Raw genomic sequence first — 26,625 nt, 5'->3', positions numbered from 1 at the left:
GTTTACTTCCACAACTTCCAAAGCTCACAACCTGCACTCAGGTATCACCCACTGTGGAATGACCAGGCCTGGGTTCGATGTCGGTGAGTTCTTCGCCTGGTCCCTGACTCACCCCAGTGAGTTTCCGAGTCCAACCGACGTGCTGAGGGTGCCGGAGGGGGCTGTCAGCGAGATCATCCGTACCACCGACAAGCTGCAATCCCCCGTCAGCTGCAGAAGGAGGCTTCATCTACCAGTGAGTGAGACACATTCATGTCCATCTGTTAATTGCGAGTGAGTGTGCGTGTGAGGGCGTGTCTGTGAGGATGTGTTTCTGTGTGTGTGTGTGTGTGGGTTTGTCTGTGTGTGTGTGTGTGTGTGTGTGGGTTTGTCTGTGTGTGTGTGTGTGACACCTAGCGGGTCGTTAGTTTGAATGGATGTTTCCACTTGCGGGCGAGTTGAACAAACCAGCCTTTCACTTGTTCACTGACCGACGGTAAACGCTCAGGAAAAATCTGCATCCCGTGGATTTGTTGTAGTCAGCAGTGTCCCTGTCATAATGCTGCTCTCAGTGGTGATTAGCCTGAATATTATTAAACAAGCGGAAACCTTTCTCAACTGCATTATTTTGTTATGAACAATCGAGGCGCGGAGTAAAGCAAAGTACCGGGATGCACTGTGATGGCGGTCTGTTGGTTGATAAACGTGGAGATAGTGACGGGTCGAGGAACATTAATAACTGGTTTACGTCGATTAGCTGAACACCATAAGTTAAGATCTTTATTAGTCACATATACATCGAACACACAGTGAAATACATCTTTTGCGTAGTGATTTTGGGGGGCAGCCCGCAAGTGTCGCCACGCTTCCGGCGCAAACATAGCATGTGTCTTTGGAACGTGGGAGGAAACCGGAGCACTCAGAGAAAACCCACGCAGACACGGGGAGAACGTACAAACTCCTTACAGACAGTGGCTGGATTTGTACCCGGGTCTCTGGCGCTATAAAGCATTATGCTAACCACTATGCTATCGTGCCTGCCGGATGCAAGCAGGAACATTATTAGTTCCTGCCGTGTGCAGCAAACATTGGTTGAGGAGACCCCTGCCCCATTTCCCCGCTCCTTTTAAACTCCCCAGGACCCCCGTTTCCCGCGCTCCCTTGAAATTCACCGAGACCCCGTTTCCGCGCTTCCTCTCAACTCACCAGGTTCTCGATCCCCGCGATCCTTTTGTACTCTGACAATTCACTGGAAAGCTTATGACACCATTGTGCAGCATCGAAAAAGAAGTGATTGTATGTGTGCCTTGGGTAGAGAAGCAATATCTAGTCATCCGGAAAATCCACATGTCCCGAGCCACCGAAATCCCGAGGATGCCGAATTACCAAAAGGTGCTATAATTTTCTACCCTGCAACATATCCATTCTACCTTGAATCAGAACAAGGTCACGTTGATGGATTGTTTGCACACACTGTTGCCTGCTCTGGACTCCACATTAGTTACAAAGCCTGTCCAGCATTGACATCCAATGTCAGAAAACAACAGCGAATCAGACGTATGTCCCCTGCCCTCCACTTCCGTCGGAAACTCACACCGGCGGTTGGCATTTGGGAATCGACGTGTTGTCCGAATTTTAAGTTCCCACTCCTGTCTGCTGCAAGGTAACACGGTGCCGCAGATTAATTCTGTTAAAACGTGTTTATTAGCAATATACTGCCGGAGAATTCTGTTTCTTAAACAAAATAAACTTTATTCATAATAAAAGACAAGGTATATACAATTGTAAAACAGTGCAAACCTTTACATTCTTGTACAGATCATTCATTAGTGTTACCTTTTTATATATATAAAAAAACAGCACCGATGCCACACGTGTGGCTCCCTGGAAGCTACCCGGTCCCGTATTTACAATATTTAGGAGCTTTCTCACCTGACCCCGCCCCTCCCTCTCCAGTGGCAGAAGAACCCTAAACTGTAGTCCTTCCCCACCGAGCCTTTGCGTCGGCTGCGCCCAGCTTCAGTGCGTCCTTCAGCACGTACTCCTGCAGCCTGGAATGTGCTAGCTGGCAGCATTCCCCTACGGACATCTCGCAGTGCCGGAAGACCAACAAGTTTTGGGCAGACCAAAGAGCGTCTTTCACCGAGTTGATGACCTTCCAGCAACAGTTGATGTCCGTCTGTGTGTGTCCCCGGGAACAGCTGGTTGGAACCTCACTCCCAGCGCGCACTGCCCCCAGGAGGACTGCGCTAGGACCGAGACGGTCGCCCACCTCTTTGAGGGCTGTAGGTTTGCGAGGAGGGTGTGGCGAAAGATGCAAGGGTCCTTGTCACGGTTTATCCCCAGCAGCAGCGTAACAGAGGATTCTCTGATCCACTGCAGAAGAATTCTCCTCAAACTCTCATGTAGAGTCTTTATCGGAGGTCTCCAGTCCAAAGCAGCAGACAATAATTTAGCCAGATATTGTCAAACACACTTAATGAATTCGGGACCACGAGTTTCGGTCAGACCCCAGAGAACCAAAGACAGACATCGCACCTATTGTCCAACATAATTGAGTTATAATCAAGTGATTCAAAGACAGGTCTCACCCTCATTGTTTAAAACAAGCTTCCTCCCGTCTGTTTATTACACCCACCACCCCTGTCGTCTGGTGTATTGGCCTGCAACCAAGGTCCCAGACACAGCAATTAAAACCTTATCCATTGAGTCACCAGCTTGCGTGCTCTTGCTTGTGAGGTTTTTTTTCTATCAGCTATAGGTAATGTACAGTTTTTAACCCTTTACTTCCTCAGACAGGCTGAAACACGAGGCAGCTCCCACTACTGTCGGAAGCAGTTACTGATTCGTTCCTTCTCCCAGGAAAGTGCAGTTAGTTTTAAAGTGCTAAAGGCAGGGCTTCACCCTGACCAGTGGACCTTCACTTCATTGTACAGTAAGTCCGTGCAGTGACACAACGATTAGCTGCATCTGATCGTATAAGGGTAAAACAGCCATTGAAGCCGCGCTCTGTTTAAAAGCAAGAACTGTGTTCACTTGATTCTCACCCTGTTTTCTGGCACATATTTTACTCATTACCGCCCTCCGCTGATTTCATGTTGCTCACTGTCACCTCATCTGTGCCTCTCATAATGTTGTGTGTCACCGCTCCCCCCTCCCCACTCCCCTCCATCTACCCCCTCCTCCCACCATCCCCTCGTCTCCTTTCCCCACCCTCCCCTCCAATCCCCTCCCCCACCTCTCCCCGTCCCCCTCTCCCCTCCCCTGTCCCCATTCTCTCCTCCCTTCACCCTCCCCTCCCCTTACTCCTTCTCCCTCTCCTCCTCCCCTCCCCTCCCCCTTCCCTCCTCCCTTCACACATCCACTACCCCCTCCTCTATCCCTCCCACCCTCCTGCACTCCCCCTCCCCTACCCTACCCTTCCCCCTTCCCTCCCCTACCCCCTCCTGTGCCCTCTTCCCCGTGCCCTCCCTCACCCCTACCCTCCCACTCCCCTTCCCCATCCTCTCCCTTCTCCTCCTACACCCTCCTCCTACTCCTCCCACCCCCACCCCTCCACTCAATCCACCTTCCTCCCCTTACTTCTCTTCTCTGCCTCCCCCCACTCCCTCCCTCCACCTCACTCCCCTCCCCTGACCCCCTTGCCTCCCCTCCCTCCCTCCCCATCTCCTCCTCCCCCCACCTCCTCCTGCCCCATCCCCACCTCCTCCTCGTGCCCTTCCCTGTCCTGCACTCCACTCCCCTTCAATCCTCTCCCCCTTTCCCCTCCCCATCCCCCTCCTTCCCTCCCCATCCTACTCCCCCTCCACAACACCCTCCCTATCCTCCTCCCCATCCCCTTGCCAGTCCCTCCTCTCTCTCACCCTCCTCCTCCCCCCTCCTACTCCTCCCTCCCCCACCCCTCCACCCTTCTCCGCCTCCCCTCCTCCCCCGCATCTCCCTTGCCCCCTCCTCCCCCTCATTCCCTCCATCCCCCTCTCTCCCAACACAGCTCTCCCTCCTTAGCCTCCCTCCCCCTCCCCCTCCCCCTCCCCCCTTGCCTCCATCCCCTCCCCTATACTGGCCTCTCTCTCATTTCCTACCCACACCCCCACTCTTCCACCCCTCACTCTATCCCCTTTCCTACCCCCTCCCTCCTCCTCCCCCCCCCCGGACCACCCATCCCCCACACCAGCCCTCCCCCTCCTCCCTTCCACCTCCCTCACGCTCCTCCTCCTCCCTTCCAACATCACCCGTCCCCTTTTCCCCTCCCAATCCTACTCTCCCCTCTACCCCCCTTCTCCCCCTCCTCCCGCCCCTATCCTCCCCAACCCCCCTCCCCCTCCTCCCCCGCCCCTCCCTCTAATCCCATCCCCGTACACTCCCCTCTTCCCTTTCCCGCCCTCCCCTCTCACTCCCCTCCCCGTGACCCTCTTCCATCCCCCTCTCCCCTCCCTGTCTTTCCCTCCCCTCCTTCGTTTCCCCTCTTCCTCCCTTCCCCCCTCCTCCCCTTCACACTTCTCCCCACTTCACCCCTGCCCACACCCCCCTCCCGACCCCCAACCACCCCGCCCCTCCTCCTCCCTCACCCTCCACACCTCCCTCGCCCCACACCCCCTCTCCACTCCCCCTACTCTACCCACCTCCCTCTTCCCTCCTCCTCCCCTCCCCCTCCCTCCTCCCCATTATCTCCACCTCCCCATTAACACCCCCTCACCCTCCCTCCTCCCCCCACCTCCATCGCTCCATTTCCCTTCCTGCCCCCTCCCTCCCAACACACCCCTCCCTCACTCCCACTTCCCCCCCTCCCCATTCAACCCACACTTCCCCCTCACCACTTACGCCCCTCACCCCATCACCCACTCTCCCTTTCCCTCTCCCTCCTCACTCTCCATCACAACCACTCCCGTCTCCCCATCACCCCCACACTTCCCCTCACCCCCCACCCCACACTTCCCCTCACCCCCCACTCTGTGTGTGTGTGTGTGTGTGTGTGTGTGTGTGTGTGTGTGTGTGTGTGTGTGTGTGTGTGACACCAAGCCTGTCGTTAGTTTGAATGGATGTTTCCACTTGCGGTAAACGCTCAGTAACAATCTGCTTCCCGTGGGTTTGTTGTAGTCAGCAGTGTTCATGTCATATTTAACATTATAATGCTGCCCTCAGTGGTGATTTGCCTGAATATTATTAAACAAGCGGAAGCCTTACTGAACTGTATTATTTTGTTGTGAATAACCGAGGCGCGGAGTAAAGCAAAGTACCATGATCACAAGATCACAAGACAAGGGTACAGAAGTAGGCCATTCGGCCCATCGAGTCTGCTCCAAAGAGAAGGGGAAAAAGAAAAAAAAAGAAACGGAAAAAAAAGAGAAATGGGGAGAAATGCCCTGTGATGGCGGTCTGTTGGTTGATAAGAGTGGAGAGAGTGACGGGTCGAGGAACATTAATAACTGGTTTACGTCGATTATCTGAACACCAGATGCAAACAGGAACATTATTAGTTCCTGCCGTGTGCAGCAAACATTGGTTGAGGGAAACGCTGCCCCGGGAGTCTCCGCCTCCACCACCACCTCAGGCAGTGAGCGCCGGATTCCAACCATCGCCTGGTTGACAACAATCTTCCTGATTTCCCCATAAGAACTCTTACTGCTGCCACAGAGAAGAATGTTTCTCACTGCCTTCCCTATCGCTGCCTCTCAGAATTTTGTGTGTCTCTCACCACCACCCGCAACCCCCCCCCCCCTTCCTTCCCCCCTCAGCCTCCACTGGGAAGCGATGAACAGACCCAATCTATCCAGCGTGGCTTTATTTTCATCTCAGACAACATCCCGGTGAATCTCCTCGACGGCCTCTCCAGGAGTCATGCCCTTCCTATCACGTGCTGACCAGAACTTCGCTCAGTCGGTCAGAGGGCCATGTCGTGACGAGGACCTTGTGACCCCGTTTCACGATGCAGATAGATTGAGTGAGTGGAAGACAACTTGGTAAGTGGCGTTTAACATTTGAAAGTGTGAGGTCCTGTACTTCGTTGAGAGGAATCAGCGGGCAGGTTTTTATCCAAATGGGAAGCGACTGCAAGCGAGTGAAGCAGAGAAGGATTTGGGTGTTACTGTGTGTGAATCAGAATTAGGGCAGTCGGCAGGTGTATGAAGTAGAGAAGGCGGCAAATGGCGTTGCAAAGCGGCTGGAGTTTAGAAATAGGAAAGGTTTGTTCCAATTCTGCAGGCTGTTGCTGAGATAGGTGGGGCAGGCTCGAGGGGCCGACTGGCCTACCATATTCTTGTATGCAAACGCTCAGAGAAGGTTTCTAGATCTGAATGGATCGATCTCAGTGACATGAATACTGATTTTCCAATTTATCTCCATATTCCCAAATTTCCTGGATTCCCTTCAGATCATAGCATTGTACAAAATTCCCACAGATCCTTTCAAAATCCTACAGCGGCACGGTAGTGTAGCCGTTTGCGTCACGCTATTACAGCGCCAGTGACCCGGGTTCAATTCCGGCCACTGTCTGTAAGGAGTTTGTACGTTCTCCCCGTGTCTGCGTGGGTTTCCTCCGGGTGCTCCGGTTTCCTCCCACATTCCAAAAACCTACAGATTAGGAAATTGTGGGCGTGCTATATTGGAGCCGAAGGCGTGGCGACACTTGCTCCCACAGCCGTGAGCTGCTAATTTGGTCGCCTCAACCTCTGGATTAATAGGCTAGAACATGCGTGGTAGTTTTCTCTGGGGCCTCGGAGGCTGAGGGGAGGGCTGATCGATGGAAGTAAAATCATGAAAGGCAAGAGATCGGACAGATAGAGTACCAGGGTGGCAACGTCAAATAGTAGAGGGCAAAGGTTCAAGGTGAGAGGGGAAAAGTTTAAAGGAGAGTTAGAAAGCAAGTTGTTTTACACAGAAGGTGGTCGGTATATGGAACACGCTGCCAGGGAAAGTGAAAGAAACAGATAAAACAGCACCATTTAAGAAGGCTTCAGGCAGATAAATGAACAGGTGGGGAAGAAACGGATAAAGACCATTTGCAGGCAGAGACGATCAGTTTATTTGGCGTCATGGTCAGTGCAGATATGGTGGGCCGAATGGCCTGTTCCTGCGCTGTATCGTTACCTGTTCTATATCACCGCCACACCAGCAAATCGAAGGGCTTCTGGAGAGCCTCAGTTCCATGACAGAAATGGAAATCCGGCCCGGGACATTCAGACAGGCGTTCTGGGGGCAGCCGTGCACATATGTGGGGGAAGATGCTCAGACCGATGAAAGGAAAATTAGCCCGGAGATACGAAGGCCGTGTGCAGAGGAGAGGACGGGGAACTTGTTTCAGGGGTGGAATACCACGACGGTCGGTAACTGAGAGTGACTGGATCTGAGGAGACACAATGCCAGCGTTGCACGGGAGACTGGAAGGGAGGTCTGGAGTTCAGACTGGTGCAGACGGGGGCCAAAAAAGTAACTGATGGCTCTCACTGGCAAGATTAGCTGGAGAGTCTCTTACACTGCTGTTCAAATGTGTACATGAAGACCCGCTGCCTGAGATACCCATCTCACTGCACACAGGGTCAATGATACTGATCAACTTGTATATACAGACACTGATGTGTCTGTACAATGACTGTACTGATGTGAGATACAACTTTCTAGTGCATATTTTTATGAATATTTTAAGTCTGCAAAACCCTCTGGACCCTGGCTCCCACCACACACCACTTGTACACTTCCAGTAATATACAGTCGACCTCATGAGTGGACAGATCAGCAGACAGTGGGGACTCATGAGCAAGCAGATACCGGAATATCAGTGTTTTAGTGTATTACATCCAGAGCCCACTCTCAGATACTTCATCTCTAAACAGGAGCATCTGTAACACGTTGCCTGATGTGTGCCGACTGAATTCATCTTTTTATTTATCATTACATTTTCCGTTTCAGGTCACTGAGTTTCCTGGGTCTCCAGCTCCTGGTGCAGTGATGAATGAAATCAGGGAACTGGCCACTCTGGGCAGTCCGTTCCAGTTGGGAATGCTGTACGACTGCCGGTCAGACACTCTGATCCCAGGTATTGGAATACCATCACATGAATTAGTAGTGGTCAATGCAGTGTGGTAGATTCCGGTTACAAACCTCAGGACAGTGACCAGAACTCTGTAGGCTTCAATGCAGTTATGCTGAGGGATCAGGATGGTCTGGGAATAAAGTTCCTGAATTGCAGTAAGGCCGATTTCAATATCATACGGACGTAACTGGCAGAAGTAGACTGGGAGCAGCTCCTCGTAGGTAAGTCTCCATCTGACAAGTGGGAGCATTCAAGAGGAAAGCAAACAAAGGTCAGGGCCAACGTTTTCCCATAAGGAGGAAAGACAAGGTTAGCAAGTCCAAGGAAACTTGGAGGTCAAGGGATATTGAAGGTCGGATATAGAGAAGCAAAGAACAGGTATAGAGAACCGGAACCGTGAGTGGGGGATGGAGGGTCTTCAGGAAGTTCACTGGGTGGTGAAATTAAACAAGTAATGAGCCGGACAAAGGGCGGGGGAGGGGACACAAAATATTACCAGCGGACAGGTTAAGGAAAATCCCCCGGATCTTAGGTTTATTAAGAGCAAGAGGGTAACCAGGGAAAGTGTAGGGCTCATTGGGGACAAAAAGTCTGTTCATGGAACCAAGCCACTAAGGTGAGGACTGAAATTGATCCCGCAAGTCTGTATTCACCAAGGACAAGCACACGGTTGGGGAAATCAGTAACTGTGATGATGAAACTCCAGGACATTTCATTATTAGAAAGGATGCCTCGGTGGATGAATCCTCAGGGCAGACGATGTATCCTAGGTGACAATGGGAGGCTAGTGGAGGAGATTTTGGGGCCCATACAGAGCCTATTAACTCTTCAGTCTATTGCCACAGGTTGGGTGCCAAACTCAGCAGGTCAGGCAGCATCTGTGGAAAGAGAAGCAGAGAACGTTTCAAGTCAGAGATCCTTTGTCAGAATTGGGAAAGAGAGAAAACAATTGAGTAGCAGAGGAGGTGGGGGAGAGATGGGAAGGAGAAAGGGAACATGTCTGAGGGGGTGATGGCCAATGGGTTAATGTGGCAGTGAGACAGAGAGTGGTCTTGTGTTACGTGTCACTCGTAGGGTCTGTCTCCTGTGATCCATGCAGTTGAAACCATCAGTAACTCCCCATCAGATTTTCCCAGAGCAGCTTCCTGGAACCATCCATCTTCAATAACTTTTGCAGTGACCTTCCTTCCACCATAAGGCCAGAGGTGGGGATGTTCACTGATGATTATGCATTGTTCAACTCCATGGGATAGGAAGCAGTCTGTGTCTGCATGCAGTAAGTCCTGGACAAGATCCAGGCACAAGCTGAGAAGTGGCAAGTGACATTCACACCACGGAGGTGTGGAACAGATATCCTGTTTGGGGCTCGGCTGGTGAGCAGTTGTGGTGTCAATTGGCTGAGGGGTGATGAGAAATGTTCTGGCAGATAAAGTAACCTGGCAGTTAATGAGTCCCGTTAGCTTAAAGTGTGGTACCTCAGTCTAAAATACAACCAGCGCAGAAAATCAGTCCACTGAATAATCATTACTCGCTTTGATTAATCTACACAACGTAACTAAATGTTACAAATTTTATTGCCATTTCATTCCTAAGGTGTCACCTTGTGGGACTTAAAGACACTGCAAAGCAACCTTAATAGTTGTGCTCAGCCCAGCACTGAGTTTCACATCATTGCATCAGACTCCATGGAGGAGAAAGCCGCTGCACTCAATGTGTCGGGATCACTGAAAGCCAGTCTCCTGTGTGGGTTAGTCGAGGTGAAAGGGTCTGCAAAATATCTAAATGACTCAAAGCAATCAAAGAGACAGGCACGTGTTACCCTTCAGTACAAAACAACAACCAGGTTTGAACAACTGACGATGAGCCACTTAGGGAGACAGAATATTGCCTACTCGAGTGTGTTGGACGAAGGGTCAGCAACCCATGTCGTTACAGTAGTGCTGTATGGGGCCCAGGCTTTCTTTGTCTTTGATCAGATGCTTTCTTCAGCAGAGAACATGCAGGATATTCAGGGTAATATGGAGGCGACAATTAAATGTCTTCCAGTGATTGCAATTCAGGGTGATGCAGCCCTAACAATGACAGAAGAACAGAAGTGTCATTCGGAGAAATTTAGCTGCACCTTTTATGGGGATTTCTCACTGAAAAGCAACCTCACCACATTTCAGGATGCCATCGGTATATATGCAAGCCTCCCAAGTTTACTGGGATCAGGTGGGGAGAATTCAGTGCCCGTGAGTGTCTGGCTCTACCCTCTCAATAAACTAGACTCAAAAGCTATTCAGCTGGTGAGGGAGATAAGCATGGGATTGGTCAATCAGTGCCAGCAGGCCCTGGAACAGTTGAATGAGACAGTGCAGAGATGCAATGATATGATGAATGACAACGTCACCATTCAGTTTCCTGAGATCACAAGATCACAAGATCACAAGATAAGGGAGCAGAAGCAGGTCATTCGGCCCATCGAGTCTGCTCCAAGGAAAAGGGAAAAAGAAATGGGGTGGGAAAAAAAGAGAAAAAAAAAACTATTCTAATCCCATTTGCCAGCCTTATCCCCATATCCCTTGATACCCTGACTATTTAGATATCTGTCTATCTCCTCCTTGAATACCCCCACTGATCTGGCCTCCACTGCTGTGCGTGGCAAGGAGTTCCACAATTTCACCACCCTCTGGGTAAAGAAACTTCTCCTCATCTCTGTCTTGAAACTGTACCCTCTAATTCTAAGATTGTGCCCTCTGGTCCTGGACACGCCCACCAAGGGAAACAGCCTAGCCACATCTACTCGATCCTTACCTGTCAACATTTTAAATGTCGCTACGAGGTCCCCTCTCATCCTTCTGTACTCCAGCGAGTACAGTCCAAGAGCCGACAAACGCTCATCATACTTAAGCCCTTTCATTCCTGGAATCATTCTCGTAAATCTCCTCTGAACCCTCTCCAACGTCAGCACATCCTTCCTAAGATGCGGGGCCCAAAACTGCGCACAGTATTCCAAATGAGGCCTCACTAGCGCCCCGTAGAGCCTCATCAACACTTCCTTACTTTTATACACTATACCTCTCGAGATGAATGCCAACATAGCATTCGCTTTCTTAACCACCGATCCAACCTGGTGGTTAACTTTTAAGGTATCTTGTATGAGTACCCCCAAGTCCCTTTGTACTACCGCACTATCAATCTTCTCTCCTTCTAGATAATAATCTACCCGCTTATTTCTACTTCCAAAGTGTACAACTGCACATTTCTCAACATTGAATCTCATCTGCCATTTCCTTGCCCATTCTCCTAAACTGTCTAGGTCCCTCTGCATTCTTTCTATTTCCTCTATGCTCCCTACTCCTCCACTTATCTTGGTGTCATCCGCAAACTTAGCCACACAACCATTTATTCCATCATCCAAATCATTGATGTACAAGGTAAAAAGGAGAGGCCCCAACACCGACCTCTGCGGCACACCACTAGTAACCGGTAACCAACCAGAACGAGATCCTTTTATTTCCACCCTTTGCTTCCTGCCAACCAGCCAATTCTCCACCCATTTTGCTACCCTGCCCATAATTCCATGACCTCTCATCTTATTAATCAGTCTCTTGTGAGGCACCTTATCGAAGGCCTTTTGAAAGTCTAAATACACAACGCCTACCGCCTCTCCCTTATCCACCCTACCTGTGATTTCTTCAAAAAACTCCAATAGGTTGGTCAGACAGGACCTCCCCTTCACAAAACCATGTTGACTAGGTCCTATCTTGCCTTGCGCCTCTAGGTATTCGGTAACCTCCTCCTTGAGGATAGACTCCAATAATTTTCCCACCACTGACATCAGACTAATAGGTCTGTAATTGCCTTTGTGCTGCCTCCCACCTTTCTTATACAACGGAACTACATTCGCTACCCTCCAGTCCTCCGGAACCATGCCAGAATCTATCGATTCCTGAAAAATAATCGCCAATGCCTCCGCTATTTCCACAGCCACCTCCTTCAGAACCCGGGGATGCACCTCATCCGGTCCGGGAGACTTATCAGCCTTAAGCCCCTTTAGTTTTCCAAGCACCTTCTCCCTATTAATCTCAATTGAACTCAGCTCCAATTCGTGAGACTCCTGACTAACGGGCACATTGCTTATGTCCTCCACGGTGAAGACCGATGCAAAATATTCATTCAATTCCCTTGCCATCTCACTATCATCCATTATAATACCTCCTGCACCGTTATCAATTGGTCCTATGTCAACCCGTGTCTCTCTTTTATTCCTTATGTATTTAAAAAAACTCTTAGAATCCTTCCGAATGTTGTCCGCCAGCTACCTTTCGTAACTCATCTTTGCTTTCCTAATGACCTTCTTAGTTTCTCTCTGCAGATTTTTAAAATCGTTCCAATCTTCTGTTTTCCCACTAATTTTTGCTACTTTGTACGCCGCCCCTTTTGCTTTTATTTTATCCTTCACTTCCCTTGTTATCCACATCTGTGCCTTTTTTCCATTCAAAACCTTCTTTTTTCTTGGAATATATCTGTCCTGCATTGTCCTTATTTCCTGTAGAAATTTCTTCCATTTTTCCTCTGCTGTCCCTCCAGCTAACTTACTCCTCCAATCAATTTGGGCCAACTCATCTCTCATACCTTTGTAATTTCCCTTATTCCACTGAAATATCGATACACCAGTTATCAGCTTCTCCTTCTCAAACTTGAAACTAAACTCAATCATATTGTGATCACTTGTTCCCAGTGGTTCCTTTACCTTTAGTTCCCTAATCACCTCGGGTTCACTACACAGCACCCAATCCAAAACAGCCGATCCCCTGGTGGGCTCCTCAATAAGTTGCTCCAGAAAAACATCCCTTAGACATTCCACAAACTCACTCTCCTGAGTACTACCGCCTTGCTGCATTTCCCAGTCCACCTTCATGTTAAAATCCCCCATAATTATCTTCACATTGTCACTCTGACACGCTTTTTCTATCTCAATCTGCAACTTATGGTCCACTTCCTGACTGCTGTTCGGGGGCCTATATATGACTGCTATTATTGTTCTTTTACCCTTGCTATTTCTCAGCTCCACCCATAAGGATTCCACCTCCTCTGACCCAATGTCCTTCCTTTCTATTGATTTTATATCGCTACTAACCATCATGGCCACACCTCCCCCTCTGCCTACCCTCCTATCCTTCCTATATACTGTATATCAGGGACAGGATACAGCAATTCCGAGAGATGTGTCTGGAATACAAACTGGTTTTCCAGAGGACTTTAGCCAGAGTTTTGCCGTCCATCCGGGGAGGTGGGGAGGAGGAAGGATTACTTGTGGATATACTGAAGAACAAGGAACAGTCACCATTCAAACACCAGTCATTGATCACATGGCTGGATCACAAGGAACGGGAAATTAGGGTGATGAGATTTTACCTCAAGGTATTGGATGATATTCCTATTGTAAAATCAAGGAGAGAGTTGGATGAAGAAGTGATGAATCCAGCAATAGACTATGTCGTCTGCTTCACATTTACAGCATTGCATCCGGAGGATCTCTATCTGTTAAAGGCAATCGACTACCTCCGATCTCACACAGATCAGAAAATGCAGACACCAACTCCTGCTAATGAAGCCTGTGCAACACAACACAGTGAACAGTGGTTTAATTCACCGTCCACAAATGAGAAAATGAAGGACCAATGTCAGTCATTCCTGGATTTTGCCACAGCTAACAAAGAAAATGGGAAAATAAAATTCCTTGTTGCTGCTGTGAAGGATGACAGCAACCAAGGAGCGTCTATTTACCTCTGTGAAGGATGGTCTTTGAAGACCCAGTGCTTTGAACCCCCGTCACAGCCTGAGAGACCTAAGACTATTGGAACCACACATGACAGTGTGACTCTGCAGTTACAGCCACCCAGACATGGTTCTGGTGAGATTGTTGGTTACACGGTAGAGTACAGAGGGTGGTGGCTGGAGGAATGGTCAACTCTGCATACACCTGATAAATCCCACTCCGTCACAATATCTGGGTTACAGCTACACCAGGAGTATCATTTCCGATACATAGCAGTGACCAAGGTAGGGGTCAGCAAGGTGAGTGATAGCTGCAGGGCCATGACACATCCTACAAGCCCACCTGGTAAACCGGTCTTGCAGGATTTTTCATCCAGAGCAACGCTCTTCTGGGATGCTCCAAGACAGATTGGAGCTAATGTCAAAATAGTTCAGTACAGGATTGAGTATAGAGAAGAAACAGCAGTTGGGTCCAACACGGAGGGCGGACTGTGGGAGGAAGACAAGACAACAGACAGCCAATGTCACTATGATTTCAAGGGTCTGAAACCTAATGCAGTCTACAGAGTCCGAGTGTCTGCTGACTGTGGAGAAGCAAGTTCCAGTGCACCAAGTGAAGCAGTTTCAGCAAAGATAGGAAATGAAGCAACCAGAATAGCCCAGAAACTTCACAGAGAAGCCAAATTAGTATCCAAAGGACACCCTTCCATTTACAAGCTGAACCTGCAGAAGGAAGTGTTTGATCAGTCCAGACACCTTGAGAAATGTTCTTTTGGAAAACGCAACATAAAATGCACAATGAAGGCAATTATGGTTCTGTGAGCAACAGGGTCGGGGAAAACGACCCTCATCAATGGGATGATCAACTACATCTTGGGCGTGGAATGGACGGACGACTTCAGATACATGTTAATACACGAAGAGACAGGAAAATCCCAGGCTGAAAGTCAGACATCCTCCATCACTGCCTACCAGCTCCACCATCAGAAAGGATTTAAAATCCATTACTCTCTGACTATCATATACGCCTGGATTCGGAGACACCAGGGGGATGAGCCGAGATCAACAGATCACTGACCACATCCGTGAGTTTTTCACCTCCCAACAGGGTGTTGATCAGATCGATGCCGTGTGTTTTGTTGCTCAAGCCTCTTTGGCTCGCCTGACTCACACACAGAAATATATCTTCGATTCAATTCTTTCTATTTTTGGCAAAGATATTGCAGAGAGCATTCATGTACTGGTGACATTCGCAGATGGACAGCGTCCTCCAATTCTAGAGGCTTTGAAAGTAGCTGAGATACCGTGTCCCAAAGATGAAAACGGTATGCCAGTATACTTCAAGTTAAACAATTCTGCCATATTTGCTCAGCGTCCAGCCTCTGGAAACTCTGCAAACATGGGAAGTGTCGATAACAGCAGGAACACAGAAGAGGATGATGATAACTTTGATGCGATGTTCTGGAAGATGGGAGCAAACAGTATGATGAAATTCTTTCGGGCTCTGAACACAATGAAAGCAAAAAGTTTACTTTTGACCAGAGAGGTTCTGAAGGAACGTCAGCAGCTGGAGGCTGCAGTGGAGGGTTTGCAAATAAAGATCCGAGTCGGGCTGACCAAAATGGAGGAACTGAGGAAAACGCAGCAGGTTATGAACCAACACCAGACTGAACTGGATGCAAATAAAGACTTTTGAGTATGAGGTTGAAATTACAGTTGCAGTACAGGAGGATATCAGTGGGACTGGGAATTACATAACCAACTGTCAGAAATGTTGATTCACCTGCCACTATCCCTGTCGTATTCCTGATGATGCTAAAAAAAGAGGACGTGCAGCAATGGACTGTTATGGGAACTGCAAAGTCTGTCCCCAAAACTGTGTCTGGAGTTTTCACTTCAATCAGAAGTACAGGTTTGAGTATAAAACAAAGAAGGAGAAGAGAACATACAATGAGCTGAAAGAAAAGTATGAGAAGGCCTGTGGCGAGAGGATGACTTCACAGGAAGTCATCGAGACACTTCAGATTGAGTTAACTGAGGTTCGGAATGCAGTGCTGGAGCTGATACAACAATTATCACAGAGCATTAGAAGACTTGAGGAAATAGCTCTGAGACCAAACCCGTTATCCACCCCAGCTTACATTGACCTCTTGATTCAGTGTGAGAAAGAAGAGGCAAAGTCTGGGTTCATGGATCGAATTGAGGCACTGGGGGAGGTCAAGAAACAGGCCATTTTAATAGAGAAAGTTGACAACGGAGAGCTGTCAATAGACGAGTTGAAGCAAAATACAAAGGGACCTCATGAAAGAATTGCAAAATGGATTAAGAAGAAGTTTGCAGATGTGGTTACTTGGTTCCCTGGTCACTAGCAAACCTTCCAGCTGTTCCCAATGACGACCAGATGTTTCACTCGGCCAATAAACAAATCTCTCATTCCAATTCACCCTCCTTCTCCTCCCCCATCTGTCCACAGCGTTTAGTGCCACACCTTCGGTCCTCAACGCTCCTCTCCTCACCCCACTGGCCGGCACCCACCTCACCTGGGTCCAGTCACCACCAGAGGTTCACCTGCAATTGCTTCCCGAAACCACTCCCTGTCCACTGGGCCTGTGGACAGCCCCAAAAATCCATCCATATCCATCTGTGTCCCGTCCCTTGGAAACAACACCGGAATCACAGCGTCCATTTCCTGCGGACACAGGCTGCCCCCAGCTCCACCTTCCTACCTCCCCCCTCAATCCCCACTCTCTCCGTGCTGGCAGATGACACATTCCCCCATCCAGTGCCGGATGACGGGAAATCTTCTCCCAGCTCTGTGCTGCTCCCGGGCCACTGTCAGAGTCTGACCCACGGGCTGGTGGGAGGGGTGGATGTGTTCCATGAAATGCCCAGCAGAAAAATGCGAAATGGGGAAAATAGAGCAATATTTTCCATTAAACGGCATAAGAGGCCATTCAGCCCACTGAGTAAATGCTGGTTTCAAAGCAACATCATCAATCCCATTCCCTTCACCTTCCCTGTGATCTACTCTCTGCCAAATGCCAACCAACCTCCTCATTCTCCTGATAATGAAAGTGAATAAAACCGCAGATGATGAAAACCTGTAAATAAAATCAGCAAATGCTGGAACCACTCAGTGGGTCAGGCAGCATCTGATGAGAGGGAAACAATTCATGTTTCAGAGCCTTCAGAGACACTTGTGTGGAATGTCTCAACATTGGAGCAAATGTGACACAGAGGGAGGTTCTGATAAATGGTCAGGACCCGAAACGTTAACTGTTTCTGTCTCCACAGATGCTGCCTGACCTGCTGAGTGTTTCCAGCATTTCTCGTTCTCACATCAATTCTCCCATCACTCATCCCCACTGGGGGAAATTTACAGTATCCAATTACCGACCTGCTATATAAATTGAGGACATGATTCTAAAAGGGTTGCAGGAAAGGAGGGATTTGTGGAAAAGATTGTTCAGACTTTGGAAGTGGCAAGGCAGAAGTAAACAGGTTTTACGCAGGCGCAGCAAAGCTCTGCAGATGCTGGAAATCTGAAACCAAGGGTCATCGAATCAATTCACAACAGGACGACTCCCGTGAAATCAGCCATGGACAAAGCAAAAGAGAACAGTGGGGTGAACGTTACTCGGTGCCGCACTCCAGGGATAGCTCTGTCCCTACAGCTCCCAGCAATGCCGCAGAAAGTCCACCTTCAGGGTATCTGAACAATGACCAACAGCCGTGGAGTTCACCAAAGCAGTCAATGGCAGGGAAGGTGGGAAATTCCTGGGAAGGATGGGGCTGCACCTGAAACCATCGACTGGAGAGAAAATCTCCACTCAAACCCGTCTGCTGTCACAAACTCTCGAACCTAGCCGTGGCCTCGAACTCTCAAACCTAGCCGTGACCTCGTCTGCTTGTGCTGGAAGGGAGGAGCAATCCCACAAGGGGTGAGGGTCTCCATTATTGCCTTCAGAGACCTCACCAAAGACTTTGTGCTTGAGTGCAGGGAGGATCTGTTCACACTGGAGAAGATCGGTGCCTCCAAGGCTTCCTGGTGGATTCAGTCCTTCCACCTTATTGTTCGATGCCATGGCTCAAGCCTCTGAGCCTCTCCCCACCCAAGGTGGAGCCCACACAGCTGTGTCCTCGTTCCTGACTCTTTGGGATCTGCTTTGCCTCCCTGCTCCCATGTGCCTCTGGAGAGCTGGAGGAGAAATGTCGTCCCACACAAGGTCAGTTGGGAAACTTCAACCTCCCCAGCCTCAGGGCAAGAAGCAGAGGGTGTATCGACCTCACCAGGACTCAACCTTTGCTGCCACCGCGGTGATGACATAGCAACTCCTCCCACACGGACACATTTAACTTTGGGCTCACCATCACCCTGAGAAGGACCCATGAAATGGGGCGAGACGTCACTGAGCTCAGTCCTTCACCATTCCTGTGCTCACCGCTCAGGGAACATCACCTCCGATGTCCTGGGCACCGTCACCAGCTGAACGATGGGACAATTCCCAAGGACCTTCTCTATGGGGAACCAGCATCAGGGAAAAGGCCCATCAGATGACCCCCACCTGCACTCCGGACACATCTACAAGAGGGACCTTAAGGCACCAGACATTAGTGTAGAGCTGGGAGGCAGCTGCTCAGTATCGCAGTCATTGGAATGAGATATTCAATTCCCAGCAGATTCCACTGTGGTGTTTACAAGGGAGCTCGGGAACTACTGAAAGGCAACAATTTCTGGGATCATCTGGACTGCTCTTGTACACACTCGATGGACTGAATGGCCTCCTCCCATGCTCTGACCCTCCTGGGATCGTGCAGGATGCATTCTGAAGCTCTGTACGTTATTTCACTCTGAGGTGAGCTTCCAATTCCATGTTTATTCCCTCACTGAGGCCTCGTTCTACCCCCCGGGGTTGGCCAGAAACAGATCGATGTGATTCAGACTGATGCACATCCTGTCCATCGGCTCACCTGGAAGGGGAGGCAGGGTGTCTATATCGCATCTGGCGACGGGAGTGTGAGTCACCTCACCACCCTGCTGTGGCTCCTGCCCAGCCTGCAGTCACTGCCTATCGCGATGGAGAAGGGCAGAGTTTGCCCTGAGGCACTGGCTCCCCACCACCAGGGAGGTCACAGCTCTGACGCTGCACCTGCCCTCATCATCTTCCACATAAAGGTCTGCAGGGCAGCGGGAAAATCACCCTCTACCCTCTTTACTATATAGAGTCACCCAGCACAGCAACAGGCCCTTCGGCCCTCTGTGTCCATGCCAGCCATGAAGCACCATCTATATCAATCTCATTTCCCAGCATTTGGCCTGTGGTCTTCTCAGCCTTGGCGTTTCAGGTGCTCACCTAAATACTTCCTAAATGTTGACAGAGTCTCTGCCTCCACCGCCCCCTCAGGCAGTGCGTTCCAGATTCCAAACACCCTCTGGGTGGAAACATTCTTCCTCAGATCCCCTCTAAACCTCTCACTCCTTACCTTAAATGCGCGCTCTCTGGTTTAAAACACCTCTGCTTCGGGGAAAAGTTTCTCATTATTTCTTCCAAAATTGTGTTTCCTTCAATCAGGTCCCCACTAAACCTTGTTTTCCCCAAGGAAAACAAGCTCAGACTGCTCAGTCCCTCTTAGAAACTGAAATGCTCCATTCCAGCCAACATCCTGGTGACTCTGCTCTGCACCCTGCCCAATACAATCACCTTCCTTTTATAAATAAACGTTTATTAACTAAAAGCATTACAGAAGGACAACCAGTGCCAATACACTAGAACTAATACAGAAGAGATAAAATAAACTAAGTAGCTACATAACTACAGCAAAATACCACGAACTAACATACAATCACCTCCTTCCTGCAGTGTTGCAGCCAGAACTGCTCACAGTACCCCATCTGTTGCCAGACCAGTGTTTAATAAACTGCATTGTAACCTCTCTGTTCTGATCATCGATGACCTGGGGTATGGAGACAAGTATCTTTGCTTTCTCCACTGCCGGTCTGTGCCTTCAGGGATCCTTCACCTCAAGGATCTTCACCTCACTGCCTTCACCTCACTCTTATCTGCAGCAAATTCTACCTGCCTTCCCTCTGTCCATCTCACCTACTGTACAATGTTATCAGTGTTACCAAAGAGCAGCCTGCTCACTGTCGGTTGGTCACAGGCTTCCAATGACAAACACAATCCAGCAGCACCACCTGCTGCCTCCTATTACCAAGCCAATTTTGGATCCAATTTGCTCTGGATCCCTTGGGCTCTAACCTTTTGGAATTCTTTCCCATGTACGGTCATGTCGAAGACTTCAATAACCACACTGCCCTCATCAAATACATTTTGTTACCTCTTCAAAACGTTCATTCAAATTTGTCAAACTGGATCTCCTCCCAACAATGCTTTTCTGACAATCTGTGACGGATCCCTGACTATGTAAGTGTGGAAGAAGTCTGGCGCTCTGATTTTTTTGCCAGAACTTCCCCACTACTGACTTTAGACTCGGATCCTTGTAATTTCATGGTTTATTCTTCTTAAATAAAGCTGCCACATTTGCTCTTCAATTGTCCCTGACTATCCACCAGCGATACCTTGTGCCCGCTCTTTGTCCTTTTAATTCATCTCTTAAGTACCCCTCTACTCTACTGATATGTTGAATGGTGTCCTCATTTTTTATTCTATATTCCTACTATGTACCCACTTTTGTTTTATCCAACCATTGATTTCTCGTGACACCCAAGGTCCCTTGGAATTTCAGTCCTTACTTTCACCCTTGCGGAAACACCTTGGTCCTGAACTCGAACTACTTCAGTTTTAAATGTCTGTCACATGTCAGATTTGGACTGGACGTCCAGAAATTCAAACCATGACCGTCGGATAAACATCTCGTCCCAACAGCATGAAGACAGTGTTGCATCACTTGAACCAAGCATTATCCATTCTGAAGTATTCTCTAACTGTCCAAGGGACCACTATTTTGATTAAATTACTTTGTTGCTGCATTATTGATTCTATTACTTTGTTTCTTCTGCATATTAAATCATGTTACACTGTTAGACATTGCATTGCTATGAACAGTTTGCTTACTCCAATAGCAGCTAAATTTGTGAATTATCATTGCTGATGCACCAGAATTGTTTAATAGACCATTTGTTCAAGCTCAGGCCTACTCAGTAGGAAGCCACCCTTCTTCTGGGAGAAATAAGTCAGGTCACCAGACGCTACAAATCAAGGAAATCGAGTATTGATCAGCCGATCTCAAAACTGGGTCTGCAGAACAACGGTAGCGTTTCCAGGAGAGACTATCAGGAAGGAAATCGTGACAAGGTGAGGGGAAATGACGGAAGTAGGGGCAAGATATCAAGGGAAAGGTGACAGCAAGAAGGTGGTGAGAGAGAGAGTCAGGCAACGGAGAGAGGGAGAGATTCCAGAGAGCAGTAAAGAAAGGAAGAGTGAGACAGATAGTTTGCGAGAGATGAGATAGAGAGGGGAAGAGAGGGGACAGGGAGAGCAGGAGAGAGATTTTTGGGAAAGGGGGAGAATGCGATGGACGGAGAGATGGGAGGAATGTGACAGAGAGAGGCCACAGTTGGAGAGGAGGTTGGGAAAGCTGCCAGAGGGAGGCATTAGAGGGAAAAGTGAAGATGAAGATGTGGAACAACTATTTCGAAGATCCACTTTTCCCCCAGAACAAGGTGATTTCTTCCCCTGCAGTGTGAGCATTCGCTTGCAGTTGTTCAGTCAGAAGATAAAATGCTTAACAGCCTCAGTAACAGTCTCTGTGGTTGTTTCTCTGAAATAAGTACCCACAGTGAAAATGAGAATGAGAGGACACAAAACTACTGTGAACGGTGCAGTGAGTTATAACAATCTCCAGCAGAAACACAGAGTTGGGAAATAGGCAGCAAATAACAATGATGATTTGATCCAAAGAAGGGCAAAGTGATTCTGTTTGGTAAGAAATCAGGAACAACAACACAAGTTACATCTGTCAGTTTTAATGGGGTGCAGGGACAGTGATCACACGTACCAGCCACGACTCCTCTCAGACAGGCTCCTCACAGAGGAGCTGAGTCTCAATGAGCAGGAGACAGCAGTTTGGCGCATTACATGTCTGTGGTGAGGGAAAATTTCACACTGAAATCTGACAGAGCTGGGATGTCGAGATGGAGGGAACTGGGAGGGTCACAGGAGCAACACAGAAATTGCCCGGTTTGGGAGACCTTCCTGCCTGAGCTTTGAAGTGCACATTGGACTGTGACTGGAGGTGCAATGAGGAGATGTGACTGTTCACTGAACAAATGTGGTATCTTTATAATGCTGCACACCCCGATGGCAGCCCAAGCCAATACAGGGAATGAGGGTATCAAGCTGTGGCTACCCAATAGGGTCGACAGACAACCTGTACTGGGGAAGCACACCCCACTGCACAGGCAAGATGGGCCGAATGGTCCACCCCTGTTGCACCACCTTCTGTCCTTTAGGCCAGATAATCACATTTATGGTTATGATGCCGTGCCTTGCAACGAGACCAAAGCCTCTCCAGCCTGTCGTCCTTTGGAAGAGATGCCACTGCTGTAGTCAGGATCCATGAGCGAGGTGGGCCTCAGACCTGAACCAAAGGAACGGAAAAAGCAACAGGCGAGGGGTCCCCAGGGGGTGGTAGGAAATGTCTTCAGCACAAACGGTCAGCACTGAGGCACTGACCAAACCTGGTCTGCCGTGGGCATGGAGTGGGGCACCGGTGCAGAGATCAGCACTGGGAAGTACTGAAGCAATGGTCCTGAGGAGGTTGGCGGTCTGGTGGGCGGAGTTGGTTGGGTGGGGGAGGTGGAATGGGGGAGAGCTGGTGGGGAGTCGGGGGGAAGGGAGTTGCGGGAAGTCAGGGGGTGTTGTGGGGGGCTGGAGGTTTGGTGTCTGGTGGGGTTGGGGACAGGAGGTTCAGGGTCTAGTGAGGGAAGGGGGTACAGGGAAATGGCGGGATGTCCGGAGTCTGGTGGGGGTCGCAGAAGTTTCGGGGTCCGGTGGGGAAAGCACGGGAAGTCTGGGGTTTGTTGGGGGTGGAGGTGTGCGGAGCGCTGGAAAAGGGCGGGAGCTGCGGGCTCTGTGGGGGGAAAGGGTGGCAGATCCGGGGTCTGAGGGGGGCAGGGGGCGTGGAAATGGTGGGAGGACCATGTCTTGGGGGGGGAGCTTGAAAAGTGTTGAAGGTCCGGGGTCTGGTGGGGGGTGAAGGGGCGGCGGGAGGTCCTGTGTCTGGTGGGGGAAGGGGGACTGGAGGTCTGAGGGGTCATGGTGGGATGTCCAGTCTCTGAGGGGGTGAGGGGAAAGGGCAGGAGGTTCGGGGTCTGGGGGGGCAGGTAGGAAAAGTGCAAGAGGTCCGAGGTGTGAGGGGGTGCGGAGAAAGGGCGAGAGGTCCGGGGTCTGAGGGGAAGGGGGATGTAGAGGTATGGTGTGTGGGGGGGGGCGAGGAAAGGGCAGGAGGTCCGGGGTGAGGGGTCTGAGGGGTTGTGTGGGTCGTCCGGGGTCTGAAGGTGTGAGGGGTGCTGGAAAAGTTTGGGAGTTCCAGGGACTATTGGGAGAGGGGAGTGGGAGGTTTGGGGTCTGGGGGGGAGCGGAAAAGGGTGGGAGTTCCGGAGTATGTTGAGAGGAGGGTGGCAGGAGGTTCAGAATCTAGTGTGGGGCGAGGGGGTGGGGAGAGGGCAGGAGGTCCGGGATCTGCTGGTGGGATGTGGTGGGTGGTCAGGGTGAGGGCGGGAGGTCCGGAGTTTGGTGGGGGTGAGGGGGGTCTGGTGAAGGGCAGGAGGTCCGGGGTCTGGTGGTGGGATGTGGTGGGTGGTCGGGGTGAGGGCGGGAGGTCCGGAGTTTGGTGGGGGTGAGGGGGGTCTGGTGAAGGGCGGGAGGTCCGGGGTCTGGTGGTGGGACTGGGGGGCAGGGAAAGGGCCGGAGGTCTGGGGTCTGAGGTGGGGGAACGGGGAAAAGGTGGGAAGCAAGTTCACTGTCACTGAGCGCACTCTCGTGGAGTGGATTCAGCAGTTCCAATGCTGAGGGACCACAAGACCATAAGGTATAGGAGCAGAATGAGGCCATTTGGCCCATCGAAGAATAGGGTAGACAGTCAGAATCTTTTTCCCAGGGCAGAAATGCCAAGTACTTGAGGACAAACATTTCAGTGAATTACAACTTGAGAACAGTACAGCACAGGAACAGGCCCTTCGGCCCACAATGTCTGTGCCGCACATGATGCCAAATCAAACTAAATCTCTTCTACCTGCACATGATCCATATCCCTCCATGCCCTGCATATTGATGCATCTATCCAAAAGCCTCTCAAACGTCAAGGCCGTAACTGCTTCCATCACCACCCCTGGCAGCGTGTTCCAGGCACCCACTGTCGTCCCGAAATCAATTTTCCCTTTCCGTCCGCTGTAAATAACACAGTGCCACGAGGTCGATTCGAACAAATACCTTTATTAGCAGTGCACCGCTAGGAGAATTCTCTTCAGCACTTCCCGAGTTCTCCCCGAACAAAGGGCAGACAGACATTTATACAGGAATTGTCACGCACATCCCATGCAAACGGCGCCGCGAGTTTCGGTCAAGCTATAGAGATCCCGAGACAGCTATCACACCTTTCGTCTTAGTATAATTGAGTTATAATCAAGGCTTTCAAAGGCAGGTATCACCCTTCATTGTTCAGACCAAGTCTTCACCTCGATGTTAATTGCACTCAGTATCGCCACCTTCTGACATATCTGAATGGTTCGTTACCCGAAACAAAGGACTTAACATTCCAACCCAACTAGTGGGTCAGCAGCTTGCTAGTCCTTGCTAAAGAAATATAAGTGCAATATATATATATATATTGTTTGCCAGTTATAGGTATGGTTGCAATTCTTAACCCTTCACTTCCTCACCGACACTCTCCGAGTAACAATCTTGCCCGGCACATTCCTTCAAACTTACCCCCTCACCTTAAAGCTATGCCTCTGGTGTTTGACATTTTGACCCTGGGAAAAAGATACCAGCTGTCTATCTATTCCACCCCCCCCCCAATAATTTTATAAACTTTTATCCGATCTCCCCTCAGCCTCCGCCGCTCCAGAGAAAACAACTCTATAGTTTGTCCAACCTCTCCTTGTAGCTCCTACCTTCTAACCCAGGCAGCATCCTGGTAAACCTTTTCTGTGCCCTCTCCAAAGCCCCGCATCCTTCCTGTAATGGAGCGACCAGGACTCTACACTATACTCCAAGTGCGGACGAATCGAAGTTTTATACAGTTGCATCATGACTTTCTATTTATTCATCTCCTTAGGACATCGTTGGCATTTGCGCGTCTGCATGCTGTTGCCAATTCAATACAACACACGTTAAAAGCAGACCAGACAATGACTTTGGCCAACAACTGTACTTCTTTGTTAATTACGACTGCTTCAAGCAAATCAGAGGTTCTCTACACAGTTCCAAACAATCACCTGACGCTTTAGTTTACTTCCACAACTTCCAAAGCTCACAACCTGCACTCAGGTATCACCCACTCTCGATAAACCCGGCCTGCGTTTGATCTCGGTGAGTTCTTCGCTGGGTCCCTGACTCGGGGCCTTCTTCAGCGTTTGGTCTCCGGGGTGACTGCTGCTTGTCATCTTGTAAGGTGCCTTTGTGTACATCTCTTCACATACCTCCCAAACTTTGCTTCGTTCTTTATTGCCTTTACACAGCCTTAATTCCAACCCTTATCCATACAAACATGTGTTTCTTTAATTTCAAGATCCTGCTGGTGTCGTCCTACAATTATTTTAACCATTTTGGTTCCTCAATCACCACAGTGTTTATTTGCAATTTGTAACCTGTCAAATAGTACTTTTCCACAAGATGTCAGGTCCAGAGCAACCCGATCTGCTGGTTCTGTCCTCTGGATGGCTCACAGTGGGATGTTTACAATGAGATGGTCCACAGGGCTGTAAAGCTGTCTCAGCTGTGTTCTCACTTGAGACTGACCAGCTGTCGATTACGTGAAGTTCCTTCCCTCTGCCTCTTTGTTCTGTGGTTCCCAACATCTCTTCCAGGGCAACAGAGTATCCTCCCAAAGCCTGACTTGACATCACTCTGGCTGCTACAATGTGTGTGTGTGTGTGTGTGTGTGTGTGTGTGTGTGTGTGTGTGTATGTGTGTGTGTGTGTGTGTGTGTGTGTGTGTCCTTGCACAGGTCCGGGACATCCTTTCCCTGCACAAATCCCCACTTGCATCGGTGTCAACTCTAGGGTTTGCTGAAAGCGCCTCGGCTCATCAGAGCTCCCAGCACAGGGCTTTCAGTCAGCCCAGTGACGTTCCGAGTCTGACCGACGTGCTGAGGGTGCCGGAGGGGGCTGCCAGCGAGACCATCCGTACCACCGACAAGCTGCAATCCCCCGTCAGCTGCAGATGGACGCTTCATCTGCCAGTGAGTGAGACAGGTACATGTCCATCTGTTGGGTGTGTGTGAGGGTGTGTGTGTGTGTGTGTGTGTGTGTATGAGACACCAAGCGGGTCGTTAGTTTCAATGGATGTTTCCACTTGCGGGCGAGTTGAACAAACCAGCCCGTCACTTGTTCACTTCATTGTACAGTAAATCCGTGCAGTGACACAATGATTGGCTGCATCTGATCGTATGAGGGTGAAACAGCCATTGAAGCCGCGCTCTGTTTAAAAGCAAGAACTGTGTTCACTTGATTCTCACCCTGTTTTCTGGGCACATATTTTACTCATTACTGCCCTCCGCTGATTTCACGTTGCTCACTGTCACCCTATCTGTGCCTCTCATAATGTTCTGTGTCTCTCCTCCTCTCTCCCTCTCGCCCCTCGCTCCCCTCCACTCACTCCTCCCCG

At 49.7% G+C, this 26,625-nt stretch overlaps 2 protein-coding genes across 2 annotated transcripts in view; both read left to right on the top strand.

Annotated features, from left to right (window-relative positions):
• The first annotated feature begins 224 nt into the window (after positions 1–224).
• LOC127585889 (uncharacterized) overlaps positions 225–26,625 on the top strand; it is a 62,127-nt gene continuing 35,726 nt past the window's right edge. The window contains exon 1 of the mRNA XM_052043604.1: positions 225–235. The gene's annotated coding sequence lies outside the window, so the exon portion shown is untranslated. The remainder of the gene's footprint in view (positions 236–26,625) is intronic.
• Positions 6,123–15,552, top strand: LOC127585960 (uncharacterized). The gene is given in 6 exon segments (XM_052043716.1): positions 6,123–6,161; positions 7,885–8,011; positions 9,602–10,406; positions 13,195–14,796; positions 14,798–15,464; positions 15,466–15,552. Coding segments are annotated over 6 exon segments (3,327 nt in total).

Source organism: Pristis pectinata, chromosome 34, assembly GCF_009764475.1.
Source record: "Pristis pectinata isolate sPriPec2 chromosome 34, sPriPec2.1.pri, whole genome shotgun sequence".
Classification (NCBI taxonomy): domain Eukaryota; kingdom Metazoa; phylum Chordata; class Chondrichthyes; order Rhinopristiformes; family Pristidae; genus Pristis; species Pristis pectinata.
The sequence above is the reverse complement of the archived record's forward strand: the minus strand, read 5'-3'. Positions and strand labels throughout refer to the sequence as shown.